Here is a 13,677-nt window from a genome sequence, read left to right on the forward strand (position 1 = left end):
TTGCAATTTTCCTTCTAAATTACAATTTACATGAGTAAAATGAAAATGTAAAATGGCGGAGCGTGCTGCATTAACACTGCACTTCAAGGTGAAGATGCGGGAACTACCCCCTATTTCTGAGATCTGTAGCGGAGACCAGACTCTCCTTGGCCAAATAAATTAGAATTTTTTTGGTTTGTTGTTTGGTTGTTTTTTTTAACGTTTAACGTTACAGTGACCAGGAGTTACAGTGTGCAGCTCACACTCTAGTTTCCCAAACATATAACAGATCTGAGGAGCCTCAGAAAAGATCAAGGGAAGAAAAATAAAGGGGATTTGTGCAGGAAAATGAGAGAGAACACAAGAGTAATTGGAAACTGCAATGCTTTCAGTTTAAAGATACTCTACTTCACACCTCCCCTCCAACAGAGTGATTTAAAGATAAGCTATGGACAAGGATGAACACTTCCATCAGCAGCCCCATCCCCTTGACCAGGCTAAAGCAAAGAGGACAAGGAGACAAGGCCTCCTGCTCTTCTGGGAGAGCAGAGAAAAAGCTCCCCACTGTCATCGCTGACATCTGTGCAAGTCAATGGGGCTAGAAACAGGGTGAACACCCCACCCCCCCCCCAAATTGTTTAAACCACAGGCATCATGGAAGAAGCACTGAGAAGCAGCTTTTATGCCCCTCTGAAGCTACAGACAACCAATTCACCTTTACTGTCATGAAATACTGGCATGAGATTAGATGAAAATGTCTCCTTTTTTTTGTTTGGCACTTTTTTTCTTGGGATTTTTTCATTTTCTTTTAAGCACTTTTCACTTTTCTCACTCAGATTTTGTAAAACAGCTTCACATAAACCACCTTGCAAATCACAAATGCCAGTGCATCAGCCTTTTTCATAACTAGATGTTCTATGGTTGTGAGACACACTGGTGCCCCAGTTTCTAATCACTATCCTTGACTAATGACAAAGATTTTAAAATTCAAGATGCTTTTGAGTATTCCGGTCTCGGTTTTGTCATTATGGTCAGTCATGTGTACTCCAGTACTACCTGAGGATCAGGCAAGATTGAGTCACTGTGTTAAGTATCACGTAAATTGAACCTTACGCATCCCTGTCCTCAAAGCACCTGCAATCCAGTCCTTATCCACTATGCACTATCCTACAAACACTATAGAAAAGAATTTAATCTGAAAAAATAAATTAAAATACATATGGATATGCCTCATGAAAACTCTCCCATGTGTTTTTTTGTGCCTTTCAGAAATTTCCCCACAACTGAAGCATACGTAGGAATAATCTACTTCAGGGTATTTAAACTTCCAACAAAATGCCTTATAGCTGTAATTAATCATTAACCAGACTTGACCATCATTTTTAGAAATGCCTTTTAGCCTAAAGAAGAGATATTTACACAGTCATGCTGTCTGCTGTGCCCCATCTGTCCTGCCCAAGTGGCTTTTGAATCTGGTGGCCAGTTTGTTCCTACAAGCTTCATGGAAGTCACCAGCTGGACAGAAGATGGGCATCCCAAATAAAGGTGCCCACTGAGAGAAATGAAAAGAGGCTTTTACTTGGTGTCGATGAGCCATCCAGTCAGCAACACCTGTGATGCTCGTACATCTGCCCCAGCTACAGCACCTGCTGACATCCCTGCTGGGAGAAGCGTGGGGGCAAGGAAGAGCTCTCACAGCGGGGAAAGCCTTCACAGCACAGGTCCCCTCTCCAAAGTAAAAGCCTTAATTTTATTAATTTATTTTCTCCAACTCTCTCAAGAAAAGTTATATGGGGGCAGTTTTAGTACAGCTACTCTGCTGTCATGAAAATGATGGGTCAGCTCCACCCCAAACACCGATGAGAGAGATTCCTGAGGGTGAAGTGTCTGTTAACAGATTTGAGTTCTCACAAATACTCCTAAGGTTTGGGTACAATGTTCAGGGGTATCATATCCCCGACTAACATGCTAGCACACCAACTGGACTCATGTCAGACTAAGTAGAGAGGGCCATGCCTTGAAGGCAAGGTAATATCCTTACCCTCATGGTTAGGGGAATAGGACTGTTTACGCCCTTGAAAGCCCACAAACCACTGCATCAGCTTGTGGATGAACAGCCCACAGCCACAGAACAGCTGGGCAACGTGACTGTACCAACCACCTCATCTAAAGCTACGTCAGTGGGTTTCAGTTTTTCCCTCCTTGGTTAACCACAACCAGCAAGCTTGACAGACCAGCTTGCAGAGGTCACTTTGCATTATTTTTGTGACATATTCCTTAACATACACCAGCACTTGGACATGTTTTCTACTCATACGCCACCTCTCCCAGTTTTAGGAGGCAAGGTCTTCCTTACCTCTATACTACCTGTAGACTTATCTAGTGGGACCATCAGAGCTTAAAGGCATTTGCAGGTGTTAGCACATACACAGGCAGCAAAGACAAATCTTCAGCCAATTTTTCACTTTCTGTGTGAATGCAAAGCTACAGTGGGTACCTCCATCACACTGGGTATCTGAGACACCTACAGCATTCCCTGGGCAGCAAAGACATCTCTGCAGGCAGATGTCCGTGCATCACAGGAAAAAGCTTCAGGCAGATACAGGATCAGGACTTCAAAATCTATTGTATCTTTACTGCTACGGCATCATCTGCCCTAGCCTTTAAAGCCTGACTGTGGTGTCATCCTCTAGTTTTTAAAATCAGTTTAATTTTTTTTGTTTGTTTCCAGAGGAAGGCTCTGAAGCACTATCAGACCCGTGATTACAGAAGCAGCGTCTTTGCCTCAACCCTTAAATCTACTGTATCTGCCAACAGCTGCCCCTTACCACCAAACCACAAGAATTACAAACCCTTCACAGCACCACAGAGAAGGTGGGAAGTACAATTATTTAGAGGATCTCAAAAGATTCCAGGTGACAGGATTCTTCCTTAAAAAAAGTAAATATTATTACAGCTCGCCATATAAACAGCCTACTAATTGCCCTTAAAAGATGCTATTAAATACTATACAACCCGTAATTATTTGCAGGCATGTCAGTTGGTGAGGAAGTCAGGCCATGATGACATAGTAAGAATAGCTGAGGAGTCAGCAGTACAGAAGACATTTGGGGGATTTTTATATTTTTTTAAATAAGGAAAGTACAAGAAGACACAGCTACAATCTTGGCATTTAAAAGTTGCGTCTCTCTGCAGATCATTCAGCTTTTACTGTTGATAGGAAGGATGGGTATGTTTTTTGGGTTTGTTTCCACCCCCCATGACTTCCATCTTCCACCCTTCGGTCAGTATTTCAGAAAAGAGGTGATCCGACACAGACAAAATAGACATTTGTGTGGTGCAGCACAGGCCAGTAACAGAAAGCAAGCTGTACTTATGTCACTGAAGTGAAATTAACTGCAAGGTCTCTTGTCTGCCAATGAAAAAAGACGCTCAAAATGCGTAGCCAAATTCTAGGAGGACTCCTAAACATTTTTCATAAGGGCAGCATCACTACAGACACCCAACATCCTTTGAGGTGCCTACGACTGGACAAGCTCCCAGTCGCTGCCTCTGCCTTCCCGTCGTCCCACACAACACAGCACCTACTCTTCCTCATGAAAGCGACACTTACTAATTTTAAAGTAGTTTGTGTGGGGCATAAAAGATCCCCTTCCTGAGAGGCTATGGCAGAACCTGCTCCAGCCATTAGGAACCACCTCGCTTCCAGCCCCAGTCTTTCTGTGGAAAAACTACAGGCATTTTCCAGCGTTGTCCTTTAACTAAGTAAATTTCTTCTCCCTGAAGTTTGTTCAAATGTTTTTAAAACAAAAAAGTTGCTTGCTGAGGCTTTATGCAGTAAGAGCTGTTCCTGTGACCATATTTTGAGTGGACTAACTTCTTTCCAAACACTTAAAAAGTTACTGTCAGCAGCAAAATACCAATATTTATTGAAAAGCCAAAGTATGGTTTATGTGTACAAAAAGATGCCAAAAAAAGTTGTAGCAATATTTCTTGTTAACACCATTGGATGTAACTGTGAAAGATGCACCTCAGACCCAGCAGCACATGCACTGTTGATAAGGATGGACCACAGCACTCAGAGGTGCGTTTGGGGCAGCCGCCTCCAAAGGAGCAGTGCTGACTACTATGATGTGTTGTAAGAAATGAAAAGGTAGAGTCGATAGCGTACCTTCCAGTTCTCCTCACATAACAAATTTCTAATCTTCCCCTTCCACAGACATAGCCCTCACTGCTTTGCTACTCCTCTTTCACAAAGCAGATGTCTGTTCCCTGTGTATAGCATCCCTTTACTCAGGCAAAAGCTCAGCTGCCCCAACTGATGTAAAGCAAGACCATCCGTAGTCATAGGCACAAACTGCTCCTGACTCTGCTGTCACCAAGTGCTGCTGTTAGATCTTTCCATCAGCAATGCACAAAGCAGGGAGAAGTGTATAGTTATAGGACCGGAACCCCAAGTCCCTTCCATCAGCTTGTTTCCTCAGGTCAAGTTTTTAAAGGTTTTTTTTAAAACTTTCTGCTTTACTTTCTCTTAAATTTTGGACAGTTTCCACTAGCATGCCAACCTCACTGCTCAGGCTAAAATTTCAGTACTGTTGAGTTACACGCTACCCAGGGTCTGACTGCTTTAGCAAGGAAACACTGATGCCTGCACAAAAATGCCTGCTGAGAAGCCATCACTGCTCTCCAGCGAGGACAACTTCCCATGCCCATCAGAGATGCACGAGCAGGAGCAAGTTCAATTCTACTTCAGAGTCATGTTCCCTATGAGAAGGCTACATGCACGTCTGACTAGGGATGCTTAAATGAACAAGCTGCTTGCGCAAATATGGTATGCGTGAATTTTGGGCCTCCTGCATGTCATGCAGGTGTGAAAAGGCGGCTGCAGATGAGCCAGCTCCTGCCGGTACACAAAAATTAAACCCTGCCGTGCACCGCACGGAGTTCTTGAAGCATGAGACAACACTAAGAGGATGCAGGGATATTTCTGGCATGGTACAGCTTTGATCTGCATCTAAAACAGATTTTTAAATGCCTTCCTGCTGTTGTAATGTAATAAAAACTCAGAAATATTAAAATATATGGGCTATATAAAAGGATTTAAGATGTTAACCTTAAGAATAAAGGGCTGAATATTCTATTTTGAAGGTCTCTTGTTTTTCTCTTTAACTTGTCACGATAAAGGGTTTCTCGTAATTTAAATAGCTTCTTAGGTACCTTACTAAGAACACTTGTAACTTGTTGGTTTCTCAGCTATAGACTTTATCAGACATTCTTACCACTTATTTATTGCCTCTGGGTCATTATGTATTTTTACAAATTTTTTTTACATCTTTTTTTTTTTTTTACAGTAAGAATACTCCAAAGATACATACAAGACAGGGTAACACAATAACCTTCATCCAGGAGCTTGCTGTTTTGTCTAATGATCCCATGCCATTAAAATGGTTTCATGGTTTAAGTGAAGCAAGCTTTTCCTTTGTCAGCACCTGAATTCGAAGGCGTAGCAATGGCATCCACAGATGTTTTTAATCAGTCTGATAGCAGGAGGGGGAAGAAAAAAAACAAACCAGCATATAGTATGACCTCCAAACCTGATTGCGAGGTCAGATTTCTGTTTCTGGAGTCAGATTTATTTTGCTCTAAAAATTTCGGGGGGTGCCAGGAAGCAACGGGCCATTTCTGGCTCCATAAAAAAACATCCCTAAGCTATATCTTGATTTGAAATCATAGCCAGCATCATATATGGATTACTTGCTAGTTTTTATAGAAACCATATTATGCAGATTGAAAGGTTTTCCCTTCGCAGTATGCATCCTGGTGGAAGTTTTTTAAGGAAGTCCAAGGGACTCAAACCACGTAATGATTCCGTGTGCAGTCTAGGCTGTATTTTCAGGAATTTCAAGATTTGACCGATGGCTTTTTAACATGTAGTTTGCTTCCAGCAAGTCATAAGGGTTCAATACTGATCATATTCTACCATAAGACCCAAGAACACGACTATGCTACAGCCTTCTCAGTCAGATTCAAGACCCATCTCCTTGGAATTCAGTTACAGTAGTAAATAGTTGCTTTCGCACCTGAAAGAGAACAGAGGATGAGAGATCCTTCTCACTTCCAGAACATGAAAATACTGAACAGCCTCATAACTGTTTTATTCATTTCAGTCATAAACTAACTGTTGGTGTTTACCTCACTTTGATGTCTTGAGGCATCCCAGATTTAAAGGGTTGCTAGCCTCAAGCTTACTCTTCAGAGCACTGCAGACATACAGGAGGGGAAGAGATTTGTCTTGCTGTGCTTTTTTTTTTTTTTTTTTTGAGTCTCTCTTGTTGTTAAAGAAAAATACCCTTTGTAGATCATGGAGTGACTTCTTACCACAGTTGTTTTCAGTTTGATAGCATGTGGGCTGTATCTGCAGTGTCGGTGTGTGCAGGAGCATGGAAATCACCCAGTAGGTCTCACTAGTTCAAGCCAATGCAGCATGCGCTCTGCAAGCCCTGCATGGCAGGCTTTTACATTAAAAGCAGCAAAACAGAGCTCAAAGTCTGTTAGAGTCAAAGAACAAGGGTAAGAAATTGTATTCCTTTGCTTTTTGAAATATGATCGACAAAGTCCTAAATGTAAAGCTTCTGCGCAGTGCATACCAGTACGTATCGCAGCATCAGAAAGGACAGCTGTGAGTGGGGCTCACAGTGTCCCACCCCGTGTAAGTTGGTAGCAAGTATGAGAACCTGCGTAGGTGCCTGTAGGTGTGGGCAGGTGTGCATGAACAGAGGGACTTGGAAGGGAAAGGGAGCTACGGTCCTTTCAACCCTTTCCCAGCTCCCCCAGCCCTTCCACGCTGAGGCTACTCACTGTTCTGATGGTGCAGTCAGTGTTTCCGGGATGTTAAATATTCCAGAAGAAAATCTGAATGAGGAAACGACAGGTTGTAGCTCATATCTTTGTATACAGAGTCCTGTCTGAACTCCAGGTCCCAGTCCCACAACTACACCCATGCGGAGCCCAGAACAGCAAGGCTTTGAGAGACAGAGGCAACCTGCCAGATCCCTAAAGAAGGCGCTAACTGCTCTGTGTAGGTAAAGACCATTCACAGAACTCATGCAAACCTCTTTGCGATGCACAGTCCATGTACCAGGTGTATATTCAATGGGAGAAGAACTGTATCTTCACAGTGCCAGCTACAGTGGCCCCACAGAACAGACGGCAGCCCCATACACATCCCTGCTATCAGTATTACTGAGTAACAGGTAGGATTCTGAAGGTTACTATACTCTACACGCAGTTTATTTCAGTATTTCAACCGTGTCCATTAACACTTTGTCTTTCTAGAAATGCAGTTGCAAGAAACAGTGCTCTAAGTTACTAGCTGACTTCCTTTTTTATTATTTTTTTTTTGAAGTACCAAAAAAGCTTTGCGTTTCTTGAAAAAAACACAAGCCCAAGACACACGCTTCACTGGAGAAGCAGCACCTGTGAAATGCCTAAGTCCATTCACAGCTTTTACATAAAAGATGGCAATTAATAAGGGTCCAATAGTTTTGTTTTTCAATTAATGAGAGGATTAAAAGTTTGGCACATGTTCCATAATATCGATTACCATGTGACCCATTGTTAATTATATTTAGTAAGAGGCACGAGAAATGAGGAGCAGACCAAAGTTGATTCTGTTCGGCTTTAGACAGGTCACCAGGTTTCTTCAGATAAAAGACCAGATGCTTAAAGCCTCCCACCATTTCATTACCTTCCTGTAAAATAAGCAGCCAGAAAAAAATTCAAAGTGCACGACTGTATGAAGTTATGAGGTAGTTTTGATTTTCAAAGTAGCTTAAAGGAGTGTCTAAATGACCTTGTCCCACTTGATCATCAAATTCTTTCTCCCTGAGGCTCATCTCTTGTCAATATATTACCAGTGCACAGACAGTGGTACAAACATGCTGTACAGCACCAGATCAGAGAGGACAACACGATGAATCATGTGTGCAACACTGCTCACAAGGTTATTTGCTTTCATTATAAATAAGCAACATGTCACCTTTCCAACTCCATCTTTAGCTTGAATGGGAAGTTCCACTTTCAGCATCAGGCTATCTGTTTAAAGTTAGCACCTAGAAATACCGTGCAGTGGTTTCACTACGTTAAATGTTTCTCGCTTGCATGACACAGCCCATTCCTGCAAGAGTGTCTCAGGAAGGCGGCTCAGGGATCCTCAGCCTGCTCGGTGTGCAACGGTAAAGATCACAGGCCCCAGCACACTCCAACACATCTGTTTTCCTCCCAGCTCTATGTTTTGCATTTCCTGAGCATTAGGCTGCAAACCCCACTTACAGAAAACTGTAAATATTCACCTATAGTGAAGCTGTAAACGTCTAAGAAAAAAACCCAAAACAACAAACCTCAAGCAAATGATAACCAGTAACATTAACAGAGACCTGAGCTACAGTGACAAACACACCATAAAACTTACTCCGAGTAAGGTGAAAGTAACAGGTGGAAAGGACAGCCCCTGTAGCCGTAACACCTCAAGCTTAACATGGTTTAAGGAGTTTAACAAGTCCAGCCATTCCCTTTGCTGTGTTACTAGGAGAACTACACAGCCCAGAAGCTATCAGTGTACAGAGGATTTACACAGCGGTCTAACGACGTCCCCAATTAGTACCCTACGCCACCTCCTAGGATACCAGATTCTGACTTGAGTTTTCGCTTGCCCTAAGCTCCCTGACGGCTGTTTTGCAGCCGCCCCCTCCCCTGCCCGTGCCGCAGCTGACCCCCGCACCGCTCCCGCAGGGGGGTCCCCAGGCGGCCGCAGGTCTGTCCCCGCGCTGCCGGGGCAGAGCCACCTCTCCCCTCCCAGGTCACGGAGGACCACAGCGAACAGCTCTGCGGAGTCCCCCCGCTCGAAGACAAGCCGTGCCTTTCTTAACGAGCTTTAACCGCTTGTTAACGCAGAGCGGCCCCCCACCACGGTCCTACAAAAGCGAACCTGCTGCGGCAAGAACCCTTACAGGAACGTGCCCAGCCCACCGCCACCCCCGTTCCCATCGCTTCCTTCGAAGGCAGGCGGCACCGGCTGTACCGGAGAGGAGCCGCCCCATCCCCACGCCACCAGCCCGGGGGGCAGCTCCCACAGCCGCCCGCGGCCCCCCGCACCCCCACCTCCTCCAGCGGCCGTGCCCGCTCGCCGTGCCTCCCCCCGCGCTCGGGGCGACCCCCCCTCCCCGCCATTGCCGCGACCCCCGCCCGGCGCAGCGCGGCCCCTACCTCGTCCGCCGCCGCGGTGCACCTTGACCAGCACCTCGGCCCGGCCGCCCGCCCGCAGCTCCCGCCGCAGGTACAGCCGCCCCGACGCCCTGTCGACCCCCACGGGGGTGGCGCCGGGGGACGCCAGCTCGAACCAGCCGCCCGCCGCCCGGTCGCGGTTGCGCGGGACAGTGAAGACGGTGTCGCCCACCCGCGCCCCGGGGGGCAGGCGGGCCGTGTAGCGCCGGGAGCCGGGCCCCGGCGGCCGCTCGGGCGGCGGCAGCGAGCGCACCCACCGCCGCCGCCTGGCCCCGCCGCCCGGCCCCGCCGCCCGCCGCCCGCGCACGGGCAGGCGCAGGCACCGCGCAGGGCTGCGCAGCGGCCGCGGCCGGCCGTGGTCGAGGGCCGCGACGCAGAGGCGCAGGCGGCGCAGCCCCAGCAGCGAGCCCACCGTCAGCACCTGCCCGCTGCGGGGCACCACGAAGAGCTGCCGGCTGCCGGCGCCCGGCGGCCAGGGCCGGTAGGTGAGCCGCGCGTTGGCGCCTTCGTCGCCGTCCGAGGCGCGGAGCCGGGCCACCTCCGTGCCCAGCGGGGCCAGCTCGTCCACCTCCAGCGGCCGCGCCAGCCGCAGGCGCGGCCGATGGTCGTTGCGGTCCAGGACCCGGACCCGCAGCAGCGCCTCCCGGGGGGCCCGTGCCGCCCGCCGCCGCCGCAGCCGGAGCCCGTACTCGGGCTGCGCCTCCCGGTCCAGGCGCTCGGCCGTGCGGAGCAGCAGCAGCCCCCGCCCGCCGCCCGCCCGCCGCTGGAGGGAGAAGCGGGATGCGCCGCCGCCCTCCAGCGCCCACTCCCCGGCCGGCTCCCCGGGGCCCAGCAGCCTCCGCAGCGGTACCCGCAAGCCCCGCACCCGCGTCCCTGCCGGGCTGTTCTCGGGCACCTGCCCGGAGAAGCGGAGCAGGCGGGGAGCGCCGCCGCGCCCCAGCCCCGCCGCCGCGCCGAGCAGCAGCAGCAGGAGCGGGAGCCGCCCGCAGCCGCCCCGTCGTGCCCGGCCCATCCCGCCGAGCCGAGCGGTACTGCTCCGCGGCGGGCACCGGCGCCACGTGCAGGCGCGTCCCGCCCCCGCGGCCGGTCAGAGCCGTGGGCGGGGACGGGGCAAGGCCGGCCTCGCGGGGGGTGGGTGGTGGGAGGAGAGGGGGGGTGGGTGGTGGGAGGAGAGGTGGGGGTGGTGGAGGGGGTGATGGTGGGGGTGGTGGGAGGGGAGCTGGGGGTGATGGTGGGGGTGGTGGAGGGGGTGATGGTGGGGGTGGTGGGGGTGATGGTGGGGGTGGTGGTGGGGGGTGATGGTGGGGGTGGTGGGAGGGGAGCTGGGGGTGATGGTGGGGGTGGTGGAGGGGGTGATGGTGGGGGTGGTGGGGGTGATGGTGGGGGTGGTGGTGGGGGTGATGGTGGGGGTGGTGGGAGGGGAGTTGGGGGTGATGGTGGGGGTGGTGGGAGGGGAGTTGGGGGTGATGGTGGGGGTGGGGGTGGGGCCGCCCCGCCCGGCGCCAAGCGTCCAGCAATTCCGGGCTGATTCCTCACCTGCCCTGCTCCCACAGGATTCCTGCCGGGCCCCTCTGCCTGGCAGCCCCATTGCTCCCGGCCACCCCCTACGAGCAGAGGAGCTGCACTTCCCGGGAGGTGACTTCGGGAACACGGGAAACCTCCGGCTTTCCTTAGCATGTATGAAAATCCCCAGCCAAGCTGAAAGAGCAACTGGTAAAAGCAGCAGAGGGGAAAAAACACCTGCATAAAGGAGAGAGGGCCTTGGAGTGCTTGAATCATCGAAAAATAGCAGTGACCAAGCAAATGTATTTTCCTGATGTGAGCTGGGCTTGCCTTGGAAGCGTGGCCTCTCAGGAGTGCACGTTCAGGTTACTGCTGCTTCAGAGAAGATGCAGTTTTGGCAGAAGGGGGAAGAGCAAAATGTGTCTCAGCACACAAAGTGACCAATAGCACCGAGTGTCACATTTAAAATTTCAGGGTTTGGGTGAAATAATTTTGGGAAAATAATAGCGTGTGCTGTTCTTGAGAGCAATACTGAAACAGTCCATCTGAATCAGGCGAGTAAAACCATCAGTCCTGCCAAACATGCATAAAACAATCTGGGCACGGGAATCATTGCACTGGTTATACTGTGATCAATGGACGTGTGAATCCAAGCCAGACCACTCCAAAGCCAATGGCTCCCCACAACTTGTCAAACCAAACATTACTCACGTTCTCATCACTCCAAGCACAAGGCCCAGCAGTGCCTTCCAGTCGTGCTAACAAACAGGAACAACATTTCCCTTCGCACAGTGATGGGAACAGCTTAGGAACCGCCTTTTGTTGAGCCTCTGCATCCAGCTGATCAAACTGTCTTTGTATTTTTCCATTAGAAATGCTTCCTCTCGCTGTTCCAAACACAGGTTTGCTGGTTTTACCAGAAGGTTGTTAAGGCAGGGGTGTCTGTTGCCAGTTGTGGTGTAGTTCCAGTGATGACATACCCAGGCTGGAAGCAAAGCTTTGCTCAAGAAAGCCTGAAACCATTTCAATCAGCTTTAGTCAAATATTACAGGCAGCAGCCAAAGGTGACAACCAAGTGCTAGATCTGGACCTCTGTCACCTGGGGAACTACCAGTTTTAAGAAGAGGTGATTGTTGGGGATCACATCACGTTACTACAAGCTGTCAGCCTTTATTTTACCCTAGCAAAGTGAAGGAATTATTGTTTCTAAAAATCAGCATAATGTGAGATATCAGACTGGGAAGGCAAAAAAATAATACCAAATATTTTTAAGGAACGGTTTCCCAGTAACAACAGGAACGTGACCATCAAGATCCATCCACAGTTAACATGCTGTAGCACGCTTTGAGTGTTTTATCTTTACTCTTTATGCCCTACATAAAAATAAAATGGGAATAATTCCCTGCCTCACAAAGGCACTAGAAAGCTCATTCAGTTATGGCACTTAACGAGCCAGCCAGGCAACCCGAATCAGTTTAGGACGTGTTCAGATCACTGCCGAGATACAGCAAAACACACCCTCTTCTGAAGTGTGTGCTGTCCTACTGGCCTTATGCAAGCTCTCCATAAGCAAATTAAATCCTCTCAAGTGCCCAGTTTTAGCCTGCGTTACAAGACCCTTCCTTTCCTCTTACATTCACACTTTCAGAAACACAGTTTTGTCTAAAGCCTGTCAAAATATAAACTGGATTTTATTTACAGTACTCCCTCGCACCTGCGAACCCACAATACATTGATTATCACATCATTTTGGTGATGTAAATTTAGGCTTCTGCTGCACATCGCTCCCACTGGCAGAATTTAGGGCACACCTTACAGAGCAGAACCAGCGGCACCTTGCCACTGTGGAGACTTACTAGCACAACTGTGTTATCTTCAACTCCCAATTCACAAAACCTGTGCTATGACAAAACAAATATATATATATATGTGTGTGTGTGTGTGTGTTTGTGGACACAAATCCTACCCTACAATTCAAAGAGATGCATAGACACTTAAGGTGCGCTTGACTGCTGTTACCAGCTCTACAATTAGGTGGCTGCATCCCAGCCAGGCGCAGCTGAAACATCGCTCTTACTGGTGTCAGGCAGTTATATACACATTAAATATGTGTTTTGAAATGGTAGAAGTTATTTATAGTGGGCCATTTGGATGTTCTTTGAAGCTGTAATGAAATGAAAGGACCAAACTGCATTGTTTTGTTGGAAATAGGAAAGTATTGATGAAAAAATTAAACGCCTCCATCGGTCTTTTCAGTGAAAACGATTTTTCTTCTGGAATTGAGGGGTGGGGAGGGAGGTCCAGTTCAGCTGGCAGCGATCAGGGAAATCAAAGCACAGGCTTGTGTTTGGGTCCCTTCAGGGTCAGTGGGTGATATTCTGTCCTAGTAACTGCTTTGAAAACCAGGAAAAAAAAATTCCACTCTTCACAATTGACCCTACGTGCTCATCAGGGATCAATAGACAGCTAAACAGTTTAAGGAACGCTAAGGAATTCTCAAAAGCTGTATTATGTATGTATATGTATGTACAGTATATTTTAGAATGCTGCAAGACTGGCCATTGTGTAATAACCTCATTTCCTTCTCAGGACACTGCCAAGAAAACAGTATGGTTCTTTCTGTGTAGCTGTGTTTTCCAAAGGATCTTGACTCTTCCTGTGAAACTGAAGCAGGAACCACAGACAGAATGATAAATTCAAGAGGCAACTCGAGTAAGGATAGCGGGGATGGCTCTTGGCTCCAATAGGAAACACCACAGAGAAAAAATTAATATAAATAAGCTACTTAGGTATCTTCAGGACACTGTCAGCTTCTACTGCCAAAGAATCACAGTGAAATTTATTTTTAGGGTTCTCTAGCAAACTTTATCTGGTAAACTGACAACTGTGAATTGCAACCCCTCACTCTAAGAA

The 13,677-nt window shown here is 48.3% G+C and overlaps 1 protein-coding gene across 2 annotated transcripts in view; it reads right to left on the reverse strand.

Moving 5' to 3' along the window:
• Window positions 1-10,276, reverse strand: part of LOC102054419 (neural-cadherin-like) — a 60,162-nt gene extending 49,886 nt beyond the window's left edge. For both annotated transcript variants that reach the window (XM_055705948.1, XM_055705949.1), the window contains exon 1: window positions 9,244-10,276. In XM_055705948.1, the coding sequence (XP_055561923.1) occupies window positions 9,244-10,273 (1,030 nt within the window). In that variant the 5' untranslated portion in view covers window positions 10,274-10,276. The remainder of the gene's footprint in view (window positions 1-9,243) is intronic.
• Window positions 10,277-13,677: the final 3,401 nt, after the last annotated feature.

This window comes from Falco cherrug, chromosome 3 (assembly GCF_023634085.1).
Source record: "Falco cherrug isolate bFalChe1 chromosome 3, bFalChe1.pri, whole genome shotgun sequence".
NCBI lineage: Eukaryota > Metazoa > Chordata > Aves > Falconiformes > Falconidae > Falco > Falco cherrug.